Source organism: Phodopus roborovskii, unplaced genomic scaffold (genome assembly GCF_943737965.1).
Source record: "Phodopus roborovskii unplaced genomic scaffold, PHOROB, whole genome shotgun sequence".
NCBI classification, from domain to species: domain Eukaryota; kingdom Metazoa; phylum Chordata; class Mammalia; order Rodentia; family Cricetidae; genus Phodopus; species Phodopus roborovskii.
The window spans coordinates 23,467,143-23,489,673 of record NW_026125391.1 but is presented as its reverse complement, the minus strand read 5'-3'; the positions used below and the strand labels follow the sequence as shown (position 1 = coordinate 23,489,673).

Genomic DNA, 22,531 nt, shown 5'->3' with positions numbered 1-22,531 from the left:
AGTTCGAGGTCAGCTTGGTCTAAAGAGCGAGTTTCTGGACAGTCAAAAGCTACACAGAGAAACCCTGACTTAAACAAACAAAAGAAAAAGATACTTTGGGGACTGGAGAGATTGCTCAGCAGTTTCTTACCCTCATAGTGTTTTTACAGTTGACTGCACCCAGCACCTGTGCAGCTCACCATGACCTGTAACTCCAGATTCTCCGGAGGGAGGGTGGAGAGGGTGTGCAAACACCTGCACTCACACTGACAAACACATACACAATTTTTTAAAACTTTTTTTTAATTTAAAGAAAAAAATCTATTTTGGAAACGAGCATGGTGGCGTGTACCTGAAAACCCAGCTCTGAGGAGGTGGGAGCAAGAGGAAGTAAAATTCAAGGTGGGGCTGATGAGAAGCTCTGCTCACTGTCACCCTTAGCTGCACCAGTTCGAGCTACATGAGACCGTAAATTATTGCTTAGAGAAAAATAACAGAAAACCAAAATCCTGCAGTGTTATAAATATTCTACAGGCCTAATTAGCCGACTAAGACAAAGTGATTGTGGAGAGCTGAAATATTTCAAGTCTAGAGCCAAATTACCTTGGGGTAATTTTAGTCCCCCAAAAAGCTGATTAATGCTCACCTCTGTGTTTACCTTAACAGCCTTGTGACTGCAAGATAAAGCTTTTGCAAAATGTACAGACCCCTTAACTTCTACTAACCCAGACTAAAAATGTCACCACATAAGAGCTTAGGCCTCTAAAAGTACCCCACCAGCACTCCGTCGCTGTTACTATAAAATCCCCTGAAATCCTGCCACTGAGATGGCTCTGGGTATACCAATGGGCTGTAACTTACAGGCACCATCTGTTTCTATATCCTAAATGCTAAATGCTACTGGCCTAAGCCACCAGAAATGGGCCAGGGATATAGCTCAGTGGTAGAGCACCTAACTAACACACAGGAAGACAATGAGATCCCTGAAGATTAGTCATGTTTGGAAAGTTTGGAACGCCATATGTAGGTGAGAAATGGAGTGTTCGCTTGTTTGCTATCTAGGCTTAGATGGCAGGTAGCTAAGGCAAGGAGATGGATAGAATCCTCCAACAGGAGAAACAAATCCTGAAAATGTTAGTGAAAAGTTTCTGCACCCTGATAAGCCTCTCTGCCGATACAGCAATCCAAGTCAGACCAAATGAAACCGAATTAGAAAAAGCTCACGTGTAATGGATACAATGCTCCCAGATGACCTTCCAGACCTGCAGAGAGGAGATGGGAGAGCCTGGGGAAAAAAAGTCTGCTTTCTGGGGGGGGGGGCAGTTTAAATACACCGTGGGGGTGGTCTTGAGCATCTATGGGGGAGGAGTCACATTTGGTGGGCTGTGTGAGATGCAGCAGGGTTTGGAGGGAGATGGGGAGGAAGGCTTGGGTGGAACTTTACCATAACAGTATTTCAGAATTGGTAGGAGCAGAAAATAACCAGGAGACACCTAAGATAATGTATAGACAATTTACTGGGTGGAGAATGGGGCAAATATCACCATGGTAGGCCTAGAGAGGAGGTACTGACAATGTGTAGGTACATGTTGATCTTATCAGGAGCTTTGGAATAAAAAGCAATAGGTTAATGTACCAGCAACTCCACATTCGCCCTTTTGGCCAGGTTTGTGCAAGTGAACGTTTGTGCAAGTGCCAGGAGAGGGCAGTAGAGAGGCCCAGCAAGGGGAAAGGGTTAGATCCCCAGTTCTGATGGATGCCTTGGGGCTGCTCCATCACAGGACTCCGGCAGTTATGTGTGGCTTCTCTAGCAGCTTCTTCAAAGACCTCCAACACACCTGCTGGTGCAATTTTAAGGGATGCCATTTATTTATTTACTTTTTAGAAAGAACCTATGGAGAAAGGTAGTTCTCTCATGGACAGCCTGGAACTCAGTATATAGGCCAGGCTGACCTCAAACTCAGAGATCCACATGTCTGTTTCCCAAATCTGGGATCAAAGTAGGGCCATGTCTGAAGAATGCCTGTGGGACATGTCCTTTGAATAGTGTTCTCCCAGTACTTTAGCACAGTCAGCAAACTTCCTGTTAAGGCTCAAGTACCACTAGATCTACAGCTGTGTCGCACAGCATAACTGAACCAGTTGTGTTGCAGAAAGCTTTGTGATGGGGGATGTCCTTCTGTATATGTGTCTCTCTTATTGGTTGGTGAGTAAAACACTGTTTGGCCATAGAGGCATGAAGACAGGTGGGACTAGGAGATGAGAATTCTGGGAAAGATAGGCAGAGGGGCACCATGGAGAAGACACCATGTAGGCTGCCAAAGGAATAACAGGTCCAAGCATTCTCTGATAAGCCAAGACCACATGGAAATACATAGATTAATAGAAATGGGATAATAATTAAGAGAGAGCTAACCAGTAAGAAGCCCTAACCATCGGTCAACAGTTTAATAATTAACATAATACCTGTATGTTCACTTGAGGCTAAAGCGGTAAGACCTGTTGGGACAAGAAAACCAGCTTTGCTTGTATTTCATAGCATTATCCTGATTATTTTCTCCAAAGCATTGGAAAGCACAAGTTTTAGTCACTTATCTCATTGCTACACCAAAAAGACCTGCCAAAAGCACCTTACAGAGGGGACGGTCCACTTTGGTTCAAGTCTGTGACAGTGGCAGGAAGCTCAGGCAGCTGCTCACATCACATCAGGGGGCAGCAGTGATTACTTGATTACCACTGCAGTCCAGCCCATTTTCTGTGTGCACGCATTCACTTTAAGGTTGTTTTTCTGTGAAGTTCTACATGTAGGGAGTTTCACATCCTGTGTGTAAGTACTCACAAAAAGCTCTAGCATGTAATAAAACTGTAGCATGTTTCCTAATAATGCAAATTGAACCCAAGGCCTCCAACATGCTAAAGCACGTGCCACCATTGAACTGCCCTGGTACCTCATCTATGGAAATATGTTATTGATGGTCTCGATGTAGCAGAGGATACCCTGCAACCTCTAATCTTCTAGCATCTGCCTCCCAAGAGCAAGAATTACAGGTTTGTGCCACTTGGCACTACTAAAGCACTTAAAAATTTATTATCTCACATATACATATGCAAACTCAGAAAACTCCGTTTAAAAATGTTTTATTTCATTAAAAAAAAAGTTTTATGTACAAGACTCAGGTATATAGAAAGGCAGCTTTAAATCAGAAAATGACACTAGTCACCATATTCTACTGTGGAATGTTTGTGACACACACACACACACTTCAATATTCAGCATAAATTATTAGCTATGCAGGCTAAGTTCTGAGTTTCACATATAAGACATTTGTCTAATTTAAAGATTGGTAATGCCAATGTCAAGCTGCTTATATTTATGAGTACATATTTCACAATTACAAATGTGTGACGTTAACTAACAAAAACAGTAGCCCTTTCAAGGTCTTCAACTTGTCCCATGCTCATACGTTTGCAATCTGAGTTCCTTTGCAAATTCCCCTTTTGGTGGTTCTTTCCCAAAGCAGAGCAGTTAGGCATTGAGTTCTCTGTGTATTTCACCCATCTCCTTTATCTACAACAGGAAGAGAGAAACACACAAGAAAATGTAAATAACTTTCAGTTCTTTGTTCATTGAGAAAAGTTTTTTGTTGTTGTTTTTTTTTTGTTTGTTTGTTTTTTGTTTTTTGTTTTTTCCTTCAAGATAGGGCTTCCCTGTGTATCCCTGGCTGTGCTGGGACTCACAGATACCTGCCTGCCTCTGCCTCCTGAATGCTGGAACTAAAGGTGTGTGCCATCACACCTGGCTTCCAAAGTGTTTCTTGGTTTGTTTGGATTTTTGGTTTTTCAAGACACGGTTTCTCTGTATCACAGCTCTAGCTATCCGGGAACTCACTCTGGAGACCAGGCTGGCCTCAAACTCACAAAGATCTGTCTGTCTGCCTCTGCCTCTTAAGTGCTAGGATTAAAGGCGTGCACCACTATCCCCAGCCAGGTTTCTATTTGTAACAAGATGGCCACAGTGAAGCTAGATTTTTTTTTCATAGCTAAGATTTTCAATTAAATATATAACGTCTATAGTGATTATCTAACATCAATCTGTCATCTTCAAAAAAAAAATTTTTTTTTTGAGGTTTTAAAGTTACTTCTTCAGATGGGCTGGTGGCTAACACCTGAAATAACACTCTGGAGGCAGAGGTGGGCAGATCTTTGTGAGTTTGAAATCAGCCTGGTCTTCAGAGTGAGTTCAAAGACAGCCAGGGCTGTCTTTAGTTTTTGAAATTATCATCCTGGGTGTGCTCACAGGCACACATGCCATGACTGCAGGAAATGGTTCTCTCCTTTCACTGATGAACTCTAGTGCTCAAACTCAGGTAGACAGGTTTGAACAGCAAGCTCCCTACCCACTGAGCCATCTTGCTGGCCCTATTTTTTTGGGGGGGAGGGTGTTGAAACTCACTTTGTAGACCATACGTCCTCCAACTCACAGAGATCCATCCACCTGCCTTTGCTTCAAGAGTGTTGAGATTAAAGGTGTGGGGCCCCACCGGCCATTCTTTTTTAATTTTTTTAAGTTTTAAGACAAGGTCTCATTAGATAGCCCTGGTTGACCTGGAACTAACTGTGTAGATAAGCCCGGTGTCCACTCAAGGTGATTCACCTGCCTCAGCTTCCTGAATGCTGGGATTTCAAGTGTTAGCCACCATACCCGATGTAATCTTTATAAGTAAAGAAACTAAATACAGAGTTAAGTAGCCTCCCAGACCATAAATCTTAGTTCCAGGCTGACAGAGACAATGAAATTGACCACCACACTTGAAACATCTCACACGAGATAATCAGGGGGCCAGCAAACCTGTTGTAGTGAGATATTCACCTTGTCCGCACCTGTGGCATAGACCACACCCATTGGGGATGGAGACAGGGCCGGATGTGACCTGGGGGAACTAAGTCCGAGGAGGGGACTCAGAGAGATCTCTTGCTTGCAGCACGGGGACAGGAGTACATCCAGAGGCATCCTTGAGACCAGGGACCTGCTGGTGTTAATCTGTCTATGTTTTAAGTTATTTCTCCCTGAATAAACATCTATTTGGCCTACTTGTTTCTCTGATCCTTATTAAACATTAATAATTTGTCCCTATGGGTTACAGAGGACTGTTAAATCCGTAGGGACATGTTTGCACTTTCCATTTTGCAGATAAGGAAGCATGGAGATGTAAGGCTCTTGATTAGCTGATATGTGGTCAAATCCAAATCTTATAGTTCTGCCTGACCTGAAAGTCACCCTGTGACCTAAATTCACGGTGACACTCCTGTCTGGCTTGATCTCACAGTGAATACTCCTAGCTCAGCTTCCTACGTACTGAGATTACGGAGGGAAACAACCCGCCCTACCCACCTCTTTCTTTTCTTTGTTATTTTCTTAGTAAGTGGCAAATATATGACTGCAAATCAAGAGACATGCCTGAATGGGTGAGTGTGCACGCACGCACGCACGCACGCACGCACACACACACACACACACACACACACACAGTCACACTGTATCCACGGAGCTCAAAGAGAAATCAAATTTTCCAATTTCCTCATCATCATCTGTGACTAGTTGGCATCTAACAGATCTACTACATTAACTTAAGTTCCTCTTAACTGATTTTTCTTTTTTAGGTTTTTCAAAACAGACTCTCACTTCTCTGTGTAGCCCTGATTGTCCTAGAACTCACTCTGTAGACCAGGCTGGCCTCTGCCTCTAGTGCTGGGATTAAAGGCGTGTACCAGCAAGCCAGGCTTTGCAGATAAAGACAGCAATAGACAGAAAGGAAATCAGCAGTCACACTGAGTGTCTCCAAAATGGCTCCACTAGACTCCAGATCCATTAAAACTAAAGCCACAGGTTTCTACACCACTCTTGAAGGAGGCAGAAAGGAGTATGGAGTGGCCTGTCATGGGACTCCAAACTAGGTAAGCGCTCCTCCCCAAGAGTGTCCCTAAGACAGTGTGAGGGACATCAGTGTAATGCTGCTCTGTGATTTCCAGAAGAAAGACATCCAACATAGCCCGGTATCCACTTACCTCAGCCTTCTCATACTTCGCTGATTTCTTCCTTGTAGACATAACCTGGGAAAAAAAGAAAAAGTTTTAGAAATTTTTACTCAAAACAAAAGTGGCCCAAATGAACATATGTGCTGTGAACCCATGTAAGCACATGTGTACAAATTTGGAGCAGGGTCTAAAAACTGGTCAAGCAGTACCAATTCTTTGAACAGCTACATCAACACCATAAGTACCTCTCTGGAGTAAAAGCTTTTAACTGAACACAGATAAAATACCCTATATACGCATTTACCCATCCATTCTCCAGACAGTGAATGCTCCAGACAGTGCTTCCTAGATTATAGATAGCATTGATACATAACAAGCAAAACCTAAAATAAAAACACACGTACACACACACACACACACACACACACACACACACACACACACAAACCAGGTGTGTAATGGATCACATTTGTAATTCCAGTACTTGGGAAACTGAGGTTTAAGATTAGAGTTTGAGGCTAACCTGGGCTACAGTATCCAAAAAAAGGGTGGGTTCGATGGTATTTTAAGAGAATGGCTCCCATAGATAGGGTCTCATGTACTTGAATGCTTGGTCCAAAGTTGGTGCAACTGTCTGGTTAGGTGTGGACTTGTTGAAGAGGTGTACCACTAGGGTCTGCTGTTACAGAAGCCCATGACCCCCACTCCCCCCCTTGTCTCTGCCTTGTGATTGTAGATCAGGCAAAGGTTCTCAGCTACTACTCTTGCCTGCAGCCACACTCACCACCATGATGGTCGTGAACGTGATCTCCAGAACTGTGAGCAGGAGCCCCCAGTAAACTCTTTCTTTTTATAAGTTGCCTTCCTCACGGTGTTTTGCCACACCCAAAGAAAAGTAACCAAGATGGTTGGGGATGCTGTGACAGCACTTGCCTGCCACATGAGGCCTTAAACTCTTAATCCCCAGTACCACAAAAATAAAGCTGACTTTATATATTAATAAAGACCTTTATGGATTTTTTAAAGTTTCTTGCATTACATGGTTTCTTTGAATGCAAAATATCAACATTCCTTATACTAACTTCTTTTGAAGTTATCTTCTTCCATTCTATCCAGTAATCCATCTGAATCCATGCTTGAACACAAGTGCATTCATTGCCCAAATCTTTTTGTTTCCATGCCCTCACACGCCTGTCCATACACATAGACAGCACCCATAGGGTAAAATAGGAATTCAGTGCTTCTTTTTTATCAGATGGGGACCCAGTGAGGTAGCAATACTGAGAGTTGCTATGCACGTTCAAATCTTATCTTTTTCTTTATCTGGGGGCAGTGGGGTTCTTTAAGATAAGGTCTTGCCATGCAACTCTGGCCGGCCTTAATGCCCCCCCACTCATGATTTTTATTTATTTTATTTTATGTACATGTGTGCCTGGTGCCTAGCACATCAGGAGCAGTCAGAATGGTTGTGAACTCCCATGAGGGCTCTGGGAACCAAATCCAGGCCATCTCCTAGAGCAACAAGTGCTCTTACCCACTGGACCATCTCTCCAGGCCCTGGCCTTTAAGTCTTGATCCTCCTGCCTCATCTTCTCAAGGGCATGAATACAGAAATATGTTATCCTACCCTGATCAAATCTATTTCTGAATTCTGATATATTGAAGAGACCACCCGATGCTAATCACCCTTAAGGCCCTGGGATAAAGGTAACTTCTTTAGATCCCTAATACTCCAGTCTTAACTTCCCAATGCGGGGATTATGAACCCAGTGCAAATTTGCTATGTATGTAGAATTACGGCTACATGTACTGCTTTTGATTCTTTTCTTGGTAACTTCAGCTTTGTGTTGTTTTGGGGTCAGGCATAGCTCAGTGTAGTTATAGCCTGGAATCCTTGCAGCCCGAGCTCAGCTCTCCAGCCCCACCAAAAACAGAAACAAGTGATGGGTTGCCCAGCTCAGTGAACATTTTGGGAGTTCTCTGTACTACTGTATAGGAGAACTGCTGTATGGGCTCTGGCAGGACCAATGAATTCCTTGCAGAAAACCCAAGGCTATTTATTAACTGCTCGAAGGCAATGGAACCAGGTTGTGAGGTGTTCACCTGCAAGAGGTTTTCTCATAACTATTCCTTTCTGGCTTTAGAAGGTGACTATTTTGAAAAAAGCTAGAAAGCAATAGAGTCCTTCACTAATGTTTTCAAACATGGATAGTCCTGTTTGCTTTTGTTTTTCTGAGATTGGGGGAGGGGGGTTCTCTGTGTAGCCCTAGCTGCCCTGGAACTCCCTCTATAGACCAGGCTGCTTCAAATGCAGAGATCCACTTACCTCTGCCTCCCGAGTGTTGGGATTAAAGGCGTTTGCCACCACTGACCAGCCACAGTAGACAAAGTTCTTACCTATCACACCGTTCAGAGCCCTGACTCGTTGTGTACCTACCAGCACAACTATCCCTGCGATGATTGCTAGCGACACCACCACAATAACAGCAATGACGCCGGCCTTGAGACCCTGCATTGAGAACTCGGGGGCTTTTTCATCAACATAGTAAATCATGGTCTGGCCAGGGTCCAGGTCAAGTTGTTCTCCATTTACTCTCAGGTCCATTTTCTTAGAATGATGGAACAAGGATTCCCCTTTTACCTACAATACAGATGAACAATGAAAACTGTTTAAGAGAATCAGCCATAGGCACAAATAATTGTATACCATTCTATATACCAGATAAAAAACCTGCCAAGAATCTTACCAATTTTAATGATAACCACCTGATCCAGTGGAACTTTAAAGCTCTGTTTCTTACAGAAAAATATCATACACCCTCCAGATTAGAAAATATCAACACATGGCCAATTTAGTTCCACAATTCTTTCTTCTATCCCTTCATCTCCCATGCCTAAAAGATTCTAAAGTAAATCTCAAAGAAATAGCTCAATATAGTAAACACACGTTTAGAGGATAGAGACAGCTCAGCACTTAAGAGCACTGGCTGCTTTTCCAGAGGTCCAGAGTTCAATTCCCAGCAACCACATGGTGGTTTTGTAAATATTAGAAGGCTGAAGCAGGATGTCTACCTCTATCATGAACTCTAGGTCAATCTGTGCTACTATAAGATTTTGTCAAAAAAAGGAAAAAGAAGCAAGGAATAATAAGAAAGAAACAACAATGAGCAAAAACACATGTCAAGAAGCTGGCCTTGAACTTAGTCCTCCTGCCTCAGCCCCCAGAATTCTAGGATTCCAGGTGCCAGGATATAGTGTGCACTGTTACCTCTGGTTTTTACAGTAATGCTTTTAAATCAAAGACTGGATTGACATCTTAGCATTTAAGAGGACCTGAGTTCTGTTCCCAGCACCTGTATCAGGCAGCTGGAAATCAACTGTAATCCAGTTTCCTGGGTCCAGCTGGCCTCTGGTCTCCAAAAGCACCTGCACCAGTGTGCATACAGATACACACAAACACACAGAATTTAAATGTTGGTCTTTAAAATGGAGATTAGTCTTGGAAATTATTAGAATAATAGGTAAAGACTATATATACCAAAATAGTAACTAACCAAAAAGAAAACAAGAATTGTAAGAGAAGGCTAGATATACATCTTCATAGTAGACTGTTTTCCCAGCATACTGGGGTACATACTAGATTATTCCTAACACAGCAAAGATTAAAACGGAAGAGTCAGAGGGGCTAGAGACTGGCAGAATGCTTACCTAGCACACAGGGTCCAGGGTTCAGTCCTCAGCATGATATAAACTAGTCATAGTGACATACATTTGTAGTCTAGCACTTGGGACTATTACAGACTATCACCGACCCCTAAGATGTATTTCCCACCTCCTTTGGTTTCTACATGCCCTGCAAACAGACACTGTGCTTCTTTATCTCTGCTGCTCCTAACAACACAACCCCGATGCCTGGACATCCTCCCAAACTGGCTCTGAGCTCTGGCCAGGCTCCCCATTTCCTAGGAAAGTTATAAAAGGGTTCTCTCTGGCTCTCCAGCTCTTGTGCTGGCCTGCTGCCCATGCCATGCCATCCATGATGGATATCTTTATTCTTTTATTTTTAGATTTAGATTTATTTCTATTACTCTTAATTTAATTTCAGTTGATAGTTGCCTGATGTTCTTGCTAGGGATCAAACACAGGTCCTCTGGAAGAATAGTACATGCTCTTAATTTAAGTGCTAAGCCATCTCTCCAGTCCCACTTTATACCTAATGTTTTTACAAAGCCTATATATTATCCTTTCCCACCCCATGAATTCCATAATAGTGTCCAACCTCATAGCCCAAGCATAGCCCCATGACTGCACAGCCCCTCTCTGTACAGCTCATCTCTGGAAGGGTAATATCATGTCACCTCCTTTTTTTTCTTGACTAGAGTCCAGTCAAGCTGGAAGCTGGAGGATCAGGAGTCCAAGGTCAGCTATGCAGATAGCTCTAGACCAGCCTGGACTGTATGAGGGCCTGTCTCCAAAAGGAGCAAACACCAACACAGTGGCTTATGTCTTTAAGGCACCCAGCATTTGGAGGCAGAGGCAAGCAGATCTCTGTGACTGCAAGGGCAGCCAGAGCTATATAGAAAGATCTTGTCTTTAAAAGATACTAAGCTTTAAAAATTGGGCTTATACTTACATCTTTTTCAAAATAGTAAGCCACGTCAGCTATGTCCACATCATCTTGAGTTTTCTGAGAAGAGTTTTGCATCAAATCAATAGTGATAACATTATTCTCGTACTGGGGGGGAAAAAAATCGAAAAATACAAATTTGTAGTTAAAATAGACAAAATTTTTGGTCAATAGTCAGAATATTTAGAATTTGATCTCCCATAATCTACATCCACCAGGAGCTCTTTCCATTGATGAATAATTAAGTTTGTCATTTGTAATTGAAAAAAAAAAAATCTTTGAGAGGTTTTCCAATCTATGTAAGAAAGTAAAATAGCAATACAAACACTTTTTCTTAAAATAGTTAAGGTGGGTGCTGGAGAGATGGCTCAGAGGTTAAGAGAACTGACCAGAGGTCCCAGGTTAAATTCCTACCAATCACATGGTGACTCACAACCATCTGTAATGAGATCTGGTGCCTTCTTCTGGTGTGCACACATACATTCAGGCAAGACACTGTATACATAATAAATAAATAAGTAAATCTTTTTTAAAAAGAGTTAAGGAAAAGGCCAACTGGTTGGCTGTCAATGTCAACTAGAATAAACAATCTAGTCACTTGAGAAGACAGGGTATTTTTGGGTTTTTTTTTTTTAAGATTTATTAATTTATTATGTATACAGTGTTCTGCCTTCATGTCTGCCTGCAGAAGAGGGCGCCAGATCTCATTTCAGATAGTTATGAGCCATGCAGTTGCTGGGAATTGAACTCAGGACCTCTGGAAGAGCAGCCAGTGTTCTTAACTGCTGACCCATCTCTCCAGCCCAAGAAGGCACTCTTAATGAGGAACTGTCTAGATTGGGTTGATCTACAGGCTAATCTGTGGAGATTATCTTTTTTATGTTAATTGAGGTGGTGAGACCCACAGACTGGGCTGAATCATGTCACAGGCTGGGTGGGACTTGGACTGAATGAAAGAGAGCAAGCTGCCACATCTCTCTGCTCTTGACTGCGGACGGGAATAGCTACTTCAGTTCTTACTGCATTGACTTCCCCACAGTAATACTCTAATCAGTGAGCTGAAATAAACCCTTGGGGGGGGGGGCACTGAAGACCTGCTCAGCAGTTAATGGTACTTGTTGGTCTTGCAGAGGATAGGGGTTCAATTCCTAGCTACTAACCATCTGTAGCGCCAACTCCAGGGGAGCCAATGAACTTTCTGAACTTCTGGGACACCAGGAAAAGGCCGCACGGCACACATGGTACACGTGCAGGCAAGGCCCTCATCCACATAACACAAACTAAAAATAAAATAAGTAAACCCTTTCCCCCCTAACTTGCTTTCTCCAGAGCTTTAACAGAGCAACATTTAAGGAAAGCAAGACACTGGGTAAGGACAGCCCATGGCAATATGTGCTGAAGGCCATCAGAGAGAGGCCCTACAGGGTAAGAAGGGCAGCCCGCTTCAGGCATAGCAAGAGACAGTATAGGTCCTCCAGGGCAGTTGAGGCTTTCAAAGTCTATGGAAGGAAAACAACTTGGGTTCCATATTAATTGCCCAGGATTTAAACTATAACTAAAATTTATTTAGTTACCATTCACTGGCTGCCGCCAGGTGGTAGATCTCTCTGAGTTCCAGGACAGCCTGGAACTACACAGAGACCCTGTGTGTGTGTGTGTGTGTGTGTGTGTGTGTGTGTGTGTGTGTGTGTGTGTGTGATGAAGTGAAGGGTGGTTCGCTCTTGTCATTTATACCTGAACCATACCACCCTACCAACTTGCTACCAAAGCTAGCTCATTCACCAAGAAACAGAACAAAAAACAAACACACAAAAAAACTTACCAGAATATTTTTGATAAATTTCTGATTCAGTTTGTACCGAGACATGAACACCTCCTCAAGTGCACTGCAAATAATTTAAAAGTATTGTTTGTATGTAACACACAATAATAGAATCTCTACATTTCAGGCAGGCATCTCAAGAACCAGTATTAGTATTACTTATTAGTATTACTTTTTTTTTTTTTTTTTAAGAGGGTCTCACTGTGTGTCCCTAGCTGACTTGGAACTTTCTATATATACCAGGCTGGCTTCAAACTAAAAGATCTGACTGACTGTCTGTGCTCTGGGATTGTCATTTGCAATTATCATAGCAGTAAGTGGTTTAAGCCAGCATCAGTCACTGATCCTAGAGCTGTTGAGGGTCAGTATAATTAGAAGCAGAACATTTACACGTATGAATCTGCCAATAGGTTACTCATAAATTCCAAAGGAGAATGGAGAAACCGGGCAGACATGGCCCACAAAGGGACAGAGGACATCATGATTTCCTGATGAGTACTGAGAAAGACACAAGATCACTTACATAGTTTTCTTGTTGAGGTGCACAATATAATAATAATATGTATGTAATTACTGTCAAGGTGCATAAACACAATAGTATGTGTGTAATTACTGCCAAGGTGCATAAATACACTAGTACATGTGTAATTACCTACCTCTTTAAACTCTGAAGATTGTAAGGGTTTTCTCTTTCTTTGTGTTTTAATTCAATGATGATCCAGCTGTAAGACAAGATGGTTGACTGTGTATAACTAAGTCTTTTTTTGCTGTTTTCCAAAGAGGCATGTTCCGAAACAGAATTAACACTAACAGAACAAATAAAGTATTGTGGTAAATATGCTTCACATGTCCTTTACAGAGAACCCATGCAGAAGTAACACCTTGCCTAACAATGACCTGATGGTGACAATTACAACACGTGAGGATAATTGAAGTCAAAGCTGAGCTAGCCATGCTAGGCCGTGTTTTAGAAAAAAGACAAAACAGACGGGCACGGCGGTGAGCCTGCACTGTGGAACTATGGAGGACGGGCATGGCGGTGAGAGCCTGCACTGTTTAACTATGGAGGACGGGCATGGCGGGGAGAGCCTGCACTGTGGAACTATGGAGGACGGGCACGGCAGTGAGAGCCTGCACCGTGGAACTATGGAGGACGGGCACGGCGGGGGAGCCTGCACTGTGGAACTATGGAGGACGGGCACGGCGGTGAGCCTGCACTGTGGAACTATGGAGGACAGGCACGGCGGGGAGAGCCTGCACTGTGGAGGCAGAGGCAGGAGATGGCCCAGATTTGAGGCAAGCCAAGATTCTAACAAGAAACCATGTCAGAAAGAGATGGGGGGGGGGGGAGGTGGAGGAGAAAAAGAAAGAGCACAGAAACTCAGAAGAGAAACAATTGACCACAAGGCTCTAAACGGGAGAGGTAACCAACTGCAGGCTTTGGGCCTGACAGGTTTCCAGTTTCTCGTCCCTTTCAATAGTCTTCTTTGCTTAAGCAAAGCTTGAGTAGGTATCTGCTTGTTTTCATTAATCTCTCTCCTATCCCCTCCACCATGCTAGCAACCCATCCCCCAGCTATTCTACCACTTCAGCCCAAATAGCTCAATTTTAAAACACAATAAATGAGCAAATGCAGTTTAAGTCACTTAATACTAATCCAACTTCAAAATTTGGGACAGAGGTTAAAAGGAAGATGCCACCTATCTTCACAGGGAAGTCATAAACCAGTTCTGGAAAGGTAACATCAAACTGAAAAATAACTAGCATTTCATGTGCATAAGGGAAAAAGTGATTAAAATCATAACCAGGCCAAAGATTATTTCATGCTTCCTTCCATTTTCTCACAATTATTTGCCAAAGATAAGCTTCTACAGTCAGGCAATTTCCACAAAATAACACAGTTGGACTAGAGCCAATAAAACTAACACAATTGGAGTAGGGCCAATAAAACTCAATTCAAAACTGGTGACACCAGTTTTATGAGCAGCGGGACAGGATGGACACACTTATCACTCCTTACTTACTCTTTTCCTTCCTTCCCCCCCCCATCTCTCTCTTGTTTTGTTTGAGCGAGGATCTCAAGTAGCCCAGATTAGACTCAAACTCACTATGTAGACAAGGCTAGCTCTAACTGCTTCCTCATCCTCCTGCCCCCACCTCCGGAGCAAAGGGTTTACAGGCATGTGCGACAGTGCCCAGCTTTTCCTGGCTTTTGATCTCCAAACCACGAAATCTTATTTTGTATTCAAACCTGGATTTAACTAAACAAACGGGAACAGCATGAAAGCAGCAATAAGACACAGCACTCACTAGGTCCTAACTCGCTCGGAGCAGGTTATTTCCGTGTCTTTGTCGGTTCTCCGGACGCCGGCAGTGTTCACGCACCAGCACGTGGCGGTGCCATTACACTGCTTGGCTTTGAAGAGCCCTTGCTGGTCACACTCAGGGTTGTACATGCCATCATTGTTCTGGATCGCCCCTTCGGGTTTCTGCCTCCTGCCAGACCTGTTGTTGTGAGTCACTTCCGCCTTCATCACCAAACATTTGGATGCCACTGGAGAGAGAATATAAGGACAAACTGAAAAACAACCACAGTTTCACATGCACATGGGGAAACCTTTTTAAATTCGACATCATAATCCCAGGCCAAAGATTATTTCACGATCCCTTCCATTTTCCCACACTCAAATTACTTGGTGGAGATAAGAACCTTGAGTCAGATCATTCCCAGAAAATAACAGTTGGATTAGAGCCAGTGAAACTCAACTCAAGGTGTCTAGATTTAAAAAGCATTATATTATCAAGAATCTTTTTACTCACGTTTGGAGCACACGACAGTATTCGACGTGCCAAGGGAAGTACACTGGCATTCACCTCTTTCATTCAGAGAGCAGCTTGTCCCCAGCTTGTAGTTTTCACAGACACAGGCTAGAAAATTGTAAAAATTTAGTTTACAATGTTAGCTACAACTGTCAACTCATCCAGCCAGCCATGCCTTTAAGATGTGGTCCTGGGCCAGGAATAGTGGCACACACCTTTATTCCCAGCACTCAGGAGACAGAGGCAGGTGCATCTCTGAGTTCGAGGCCAGCCTGGGCTACAATAGAGCTGCAGGATAGCCAGAGCTAATAGAGAGACCCTGTCTCAAAACAAACAGATGAATAAGAGGAGGAGAAGGAGGAAGAGGTAAGCCTGAGTTGGTGAGATGAAATGGCTCACCTGTTAAAGGTGTCTGCCGTCAAGCCTGATGACACAAGATCAACCTCTAGACCTACATGGCACAGAGAACAGGCTCCTTCAAATTGCCCTCTGACCTCTCTCCACACGCATGACCATCCCCTCAAGAAATAAATAAATGTACCAGGGCATGGCAGTGAGCTCTTTGAATCCCAGCACTCTGGAAGGAGAGGCAGGTGGATATCTGTGAATTCAAAGCCAGCCTAGTCTACAGAGCGAGTTCCAGGACAGCCAGAACCATGGAGGGAGGCCCTGTGTCTAAAATAACAAAATAAATAAATAAATGGAAAGGGGGGGCAGGCAATGGTGGTGCTCACCTTTAATCCCAGCATTCGGGAGGCAGAGGCAAGAGGATCTCAGTGAGTTTGAGGCCAGCATGGTTGGTCTATAGAGTGCCAGGACAGGTTCCAAAACTAGAGAAACCCTGTCTCAGAAAAAAAAAAAAAAAAAAAAAAAAAAGATAAAAAGAAAAAGGGTAAAAACTGGAAAAAACAACCAAACAAACTAAAATGAAACATGTAACCCCAAATCTTTTTCAGCTATAATTTAAGGGCGTGAATGTCTCGCCGGTTTGTGCCATTATAATGTCCCCACTTCTAACATTCTGTATGTTGTTAATTGGGGAGAGGAAGCAGAGTGAATTAAAATTTATTAAGGAACTGGTGGTGGTAGTGGTGATGGTGCATGCCTTTATTCCCAGCACTCAGAGGCAGAGTTCAAGGCCAGTCTGGCCTACAGAGTGAGTTTCAGGACAGTCAGGGCTGTTACACAGACAAACCCTGTTTTGAAAAACCAAAAGGATTAATTAAGGAAAATGTGGCCAAGAACTCCCCAGACTTGGAGGGGTTCCAAGGGAAGAATACTTTGGGGTGATGCTGAGGATAGAGCCTGGGCCCCCACTGATGCTAGCTTAGCCCCTCCCAATGAGCTACACCTTTGGCCTGTATTTCATTGTTGTTGAGATAGTCTGGATTGGTGTCAAACCCAAGATTCTCTTTCTTTTTAAATGTATACATTTATTAACTTATTGGGAGCAGGGACACCCTGTGGTATGTGTACAGAGGTCAGAGAATAAACTGTATATAGAGTCCTTTCTCTCCATCCACTCCGTGGGTTCAGGGATCAGTGGTTAGTAGGCTGATTCACAGCACCTTTATTCACTGAGCCGCCATTCATAGGCTCCATACGAGAGATTCTTCACCCTCGACCTCCTGAGTGCCAGGATGAGAAGTGTTAGTTACTACCCATGGACAACTTTGTTGTTGCTGGATTCGTGTTTAATTTTCAATTATCTCGGTTTTTTTTTTGAAGGCTCTTGCTACAAAATCCAGGTTAGCTTCAGGCTCACAGTCCTCTTGCTTCAGCCTCCTAAGGGCTAGGATCACAGACAGGCATGCACCACCACAGCTGGTTAAGTCTGTTTTTGAAACAGGGTCTAACTATGTAGCCCTGGATGGCCCGGAACTCTCTATGTAGACCAGGCCTTCTTCAACCAGAGATCTGCCTGCCAGATCTTCAACCCAAGTGCTAGGACTAAAGCCTCGTACCACCAGCCCAGCCAGAAACAAGGCTTTAAATACAGCCCTCTAAAGATCTTATCAGCCTCCTCTTGTGCTACAAGGCTTCCTTTTTTAAGGCTAGCATTTATCTATTTACTTCGTGCATTTATCTATATATTTTGTGTATACATGCCACAGTTCAAATGTGGAAGTCAGAAACCAACTTGAGGAGCCCATTCTCCTTCCTACCTGTGGATCCTGGGACTTTAACTCGGGAGTAACTTTACACACTGAGCCATTTTAATGACTCTGTCATTAAAAAAAAAAAAAAAAAAAAAAAAAAATTCCCTTCCTTCTTCTCCCAGCTCCTCCCCCCCCCTTTCTGGAAAAGTCTAATCTAATTCTACAGCCCAAGCTCACTACTGCCCTCCCGCCTCCTGCTGGGCTTATGAGTGGAGTTTAAGTTCCAGCATCTTCCTCCTTTCCTATTACACCCTGGTCTACTAGTTCTTTTCCCCAATGAGTCAACAATTCTAATTCTGAGGTCTATGAACCCTTCCCCTTACCCCTCCCTTACCCAGTTTTAAAAAAAAAATGCCTGCCTAGGGGTCCAGTAGGTTTCTAATTAATCTTTTCTTCATTAAACAGGGTCTCCTATAGCTCAGACTGGCCCCCCACAACATACCAGGCTGAAGATCGCCTTAAACAGCTGATGCTCTTGGCTTCCCCTTTATTAAATGCTGGGGGGTTACAGGTTACACACCTGCTTATGGGGTGTTAGGGAAGCCCAGGGTTTGCTAGGCAAGCACTCTACACCACAGCCTTCTGTCTACTGAAGTCAGAAAAATATAAATTGATTAAAGTGCATTACTTAAAGTGTAACTAAAAAATACAGGCCACCTCTGCTAACAGAGAATGAAATTCTTTCCAGAAGCAAAACTAAGCTATAGTTAACTTAAAAATTGAGGAAGAAACCTTCGAAGAGTTGCCTTGTCCAACTGTCTCCACTTGCAGACACCATTTTAAAAATAAGTCAGGAGTCACGGCCAACTCTATAGTAAAAACAACTAGGATCAAACTCCATGTCCTCCCTACAGAACAGATCGTTCGGTCACAGTTTCAGTACAGTTCTAAAAGGATAAAGACAACGAGGGCGACGCGGTGGCTCAGGAGATAAAGGCCCATGACCACCTGAGTATGAGCCCCAGCACCATCGTGGAAGAGAATTCACTGAGAACTCACTCCCACAAGTAGACTGACCACACACACACACACACACACACACACACACACACACATACACACACCACAAATAAACATAAAGATAAAAGCCTAAAGGATGTGGAAAACTTCCTTCATCATGAACGCTGGATGACAATAGAAATCTTGTACTCGGAAACCACAAATATACCTAACTTTTAACTAGGGAATTCTTAAAGAGTGGAAAGATTATGGGATTTTTTTAAAAGGTCCTTACAATTTATCTTTGTATCTAACCTCCCTACAATAAACACGGCATTAGTCATAATTCTTAGAAAAGCTAAAACACCTCCGGCAGGTAAGTTCCAGCAGGCCCGCCTCCGGCGCGCAGGTGCATAGCGGCCTCCGGGGAGCTGCCTGTCCCCACCCGGAGCCCACATCCGGGGACCGTCGCAGGTACGGGAGGGGAGGGAGGGCTGGAGGGTCGCCACAACAAAGGCCCGCGCTTTGGGACCTGCAACCCCAAGTTGGAGCCGCTAGATCCCGGGCGGTGAACCGCTCCGTCACCCTGGACCCAGGTCCCCTCCTGGCACACCACACCGCTGCCTCATCCAAGCGCTCGTCCGGCCCGCGCCCTCGGGTCTCGGAGCCAGGCCGCGGTCCCTCTCCCCATCACCGGCCGGACGCGACCCCACACCTCCGCTCCAGGTCCACGCCTCACCTTCACTTTCCTGAGCCGCGGCCAGCGTAGCCGTGGCCACCGTGAGCAAGAGCCAGAAGGCAAGAGCCTGGGGGCGCGCCATGGTACGCGCGGAGCGGCAGGGACTCGCGGGGGCTGCGGCGCGGGACGGCTCCCGGGGACAGAAGTGCTGCGCAGTGGCCGAGGGACTGTGCGCTCTGGGCGCGCGGCGAGGCGGGGACCCACCTGCGGACTTGCAGCCCTGGGGCCCCGCCCCGCGCCCTCCCCGCACCTCCCCTCCGCCTACCCGCCCTGCCCTGCGGTGAGTCACCCGCCCCACTCCCCGCCTCCCTGTCCAGGTGTGAGCCGCCCCGGTGCTCCAGCGTGGGACTCGAGGCGGGGACTGAAGTCAGGCGGGGTACCCGGGAAGGACCGGATGTCGCGGACAGGATGACGAGAGAGGACACGAAAGCAAGCCTGGAGAGATACCAAGTAACTAACACCGAGAGCTTCCCGGGCAAAAGGCAATAATAATGAGCACTCTCACTGCACTACCCCGGGCAGCTTACTTTCCAGGGCTTTTTCTAACTCTTTAAAAGTATGAGTTATGTGTAAGGATATTTTGCCTGCTTTGTGTGTGCGCCACGTGCATGCCTGGTGCCTGCGAAGAGCTTCGGATCCCCAGGAACTAGAGTTATGGATGGCTGCGAGCCACCATGTGAGTGACTAGAATGTAACCGAATCACCTGCTGGAGCAGGAAATAATGTTAACTGCTGGGCTGTCTCTCCAACCTGATACTTTTTTTTTTTTTAAACTAAAGTGCTACAGCCTTGATTATTATGTACTTTTAATTGCATTTTTATGATTTGAGATTATGATAAAATTACATCATTTCCCCCTTCCCATCCATCCCTCAAACCCTACCATATACCCCTTCCTGCTCTTCCAGCGTCATGGCCTCCATTCGTGTATTAAACAACAGTGTTGATAAAAATCAATTTCTTCGAAAATTTAGGGAAAGTCTTAGAAACGAAGGACAATTTATTTCGTTGGAAATTAATCCAAAGCCTACTCCTTCTACAGGCTTTTTATTTATTTATTTTAGTCTTTCGAGACAGGGTTTCTCTGCAGTTTTGGAACCTGTCCCGAAACTCTGTAGGCCAGGCTGGCCTCGAACTCACAGATGTCCACCTATCTCTCCTGTGCTGGGATTATAGGTGTGGGCCACCGCCTCTTTCTACAGTCTTAAAATAATTGAAGCCAAAATAAATAAATAATTGTAACGACTTGATGATTTTACTATTAAAATGTTAATATGTGAAAATGTGTCTCAATTGGGAAGATGAATGCCTAGAATATTGCACAAGACCTGCATCTGCTACTGAGCGCCTATAGGATGGCTAACAACCATCTGTGGCTGCCCTCATCTAACCTCTACTGCATGCCAAACAGGTCCACACACCAAAATACACATAACATATTTGTGAGATTCCACCCAAATGTAGTTCTAAAATTATTCTCAAAATTCAAATTTCTTTTCTAATAAAATAGTTGGAAATGTGTGGGATATTTTTAGGTTTGTTAATTTTTGTGTGTATGAGTGTTTTTTCCTGCAGGTATGTCTGTGCAACACCTGTGTGCCTGATGCCCACAGAGGTCAGAAGAAGATATCAGAGATGCCCTGGAACAGAGTTACAGGTGGACATGAACCACCATATGGTTGCTGGGAAGCAAACCAGTCCTTTGTACGAATAGCAAGTTCTTTTAACTGCTGAACCATCTCAACCCCGCCCCTCCTCATTTATTTATTTATTCATTCATTCATTCATTTATTTATTTATTTTCTACGTAGCCATCCCTGGCTGTCCTTTGATTCACTGTGTAGATCAGGCTGGCCCGCCCAGCTATTTGCCTGCCTCTGCTGGCAAACCGCCAGCCTCTGCTAGGAGTACAGTTTGTAGTTTTCTGGACAGGTTTTTTTTTTTTTTTTGTTTTTTTTTTTTTTTTGGGGGGGGGTAGTCCCGTGGCAGCTTACTATGCGACCAAGGATAACCTTCAGCTTTTGATCCTCCTGCATCTATCTCCCAAGTGTTTGGGAGTACAGGTGTTCACCATGCTTAGCCTCTTATGAGCATTCCTGCCTAACTCTTCGAGTATGAGAATGCCTTAGGGGCTCGCAGTACTGCTCGGGTGAGGGATAAAGGTTCCAGCTGCTATTATCGTCGGGGGGGGGGGGGGGTCTTGATCGGCTTCTTTTCTCTCTGCCAGTTAAAGATGTAAAAGGCAAGGAAAATCTCGAGATGAACGGGAAGCAGCAGGGGAAGACCTCAGACACCACGGACAGAATCAGCCAGAGGGGAAGAAGCTTTTTAATTAGGGGAGAGGAAACAGAGCGAGTACCAGAAAAAGAGCTTCCTCAAAGCCAAGGGGAAACTCCAGCGCCCAAGGTCCTCATTCCCTAATTTGGGGTTGGTCAGTTTGAATAAAGACGGAGAGGCTGATAGGTTCACAACTTTGGGGCAAGCTGTCCAGATCCAGTCTTGAACTCGTCAAACCGGTCCGCCAGCAGGGGGGCCTGCTGGCGGAAGGAGAAGCGGGCCAGGCCTCTTTAAGTTGCCAGGCATTTGTCTCAGGTCGGGAAAGTAAGGAAGAGGCCGGAAGTGGAAGTGTGCCATCTTCATCAGCAATTTGTGCCCCTCCCCCCCAAGCCTGCTGGTCAGAGATCTTCTAACTCGTAGTTCCTCACTGAGAACCCGATGGCCTAAATCCATTGACTAGGACCCACCGGGTGGAGGGAGAGAGCCAACCAACACTCTCGAGTTAATCCTTTGACCGACGTGGCACTCCCCACTAAAATGGAAAAAAAAAAAAGTTTTTACAGAAAGTGTTAGGTTAGATATCTCTGCATGGAGCATGGCTAGAATTTTGGATACAATATTCTTTATAGCATTTTAAAAATAGCCTGTAACTCCTTGCCTCAGAACTGCACTCATTCCCAGTCCTCAGGGCATGTAGATCACTTAGAAAGCTGTCTGTCCAGCATGCATGAAAACCTAGGTTTGGCCTCCAGCAATTCATAAAATAGGCTTGGTGGCACAGACCTACAGACCCTGCACTGGAAGGGATCAGAAGTTCAAGGTCATCCTAGGTAGTTATGCTGTTGGAGTGCACCCTGGGTTATCTGAGACCCTGTCTCAAAAAACAAGTTTTCAGGACCTGGCATTTTGGCAAGGCCCCAGGAACCCCACCGAGCCATACCAAACCCCATGTGCACCTCAAGGGCTGGAAATTCAAATGTGCCAGAGGCACATCGGCAACTACCCTGAATCTTACTAATATTAAAAAAAAAAAAAAAAAAAAAAAAAAAAAGTGGATGTTGGGGGAAAAAACTGGGGATGATGGCACACAACTTTAATCACAGCCAACAGGAGGCAGAGAGAGGTGAGTCTCT

The 22,531-nt window shown here is 44.4% G+C and overlaps 1 protein-coding gene across 1 annotated transcript; it reads right to left on the bottom strand.

Annotated features, from left to right (window-relative positions):
* Positions 1-3,101: 3,101 nt before the first annotated feature.
* Epcam (epithelial cell adhesion molecule) lies at positions 3,102-19,229 on the bottom strand. Its single transcript, XM_051175228.1, has 9 exons — positions 19,122-19,229; positions 15,285-15,392; positions 14,775-15,018; positions 13,121-13,186; positions 12,465-12,528; positions 10,649-10,750; positions 8,453-8,656; positions 6,046-6,090; positions 3,102-3,547 (listed from the first exon to the last, which is right to left on the bottom strand). Exons 1-9 carry the CDS (start codon positions 19,201-19,203, stop codon positions 3,506-3,508), a joined length of 957 nt encoding a protein of 318 aa, XP_051031185.1. The 5' UTR covers positions 19,204-19,229; the 3' UTR covers positions 3,102-3,505.
* Positions 19,230-22,531: the final 3,302 nt, after the last annotated feature.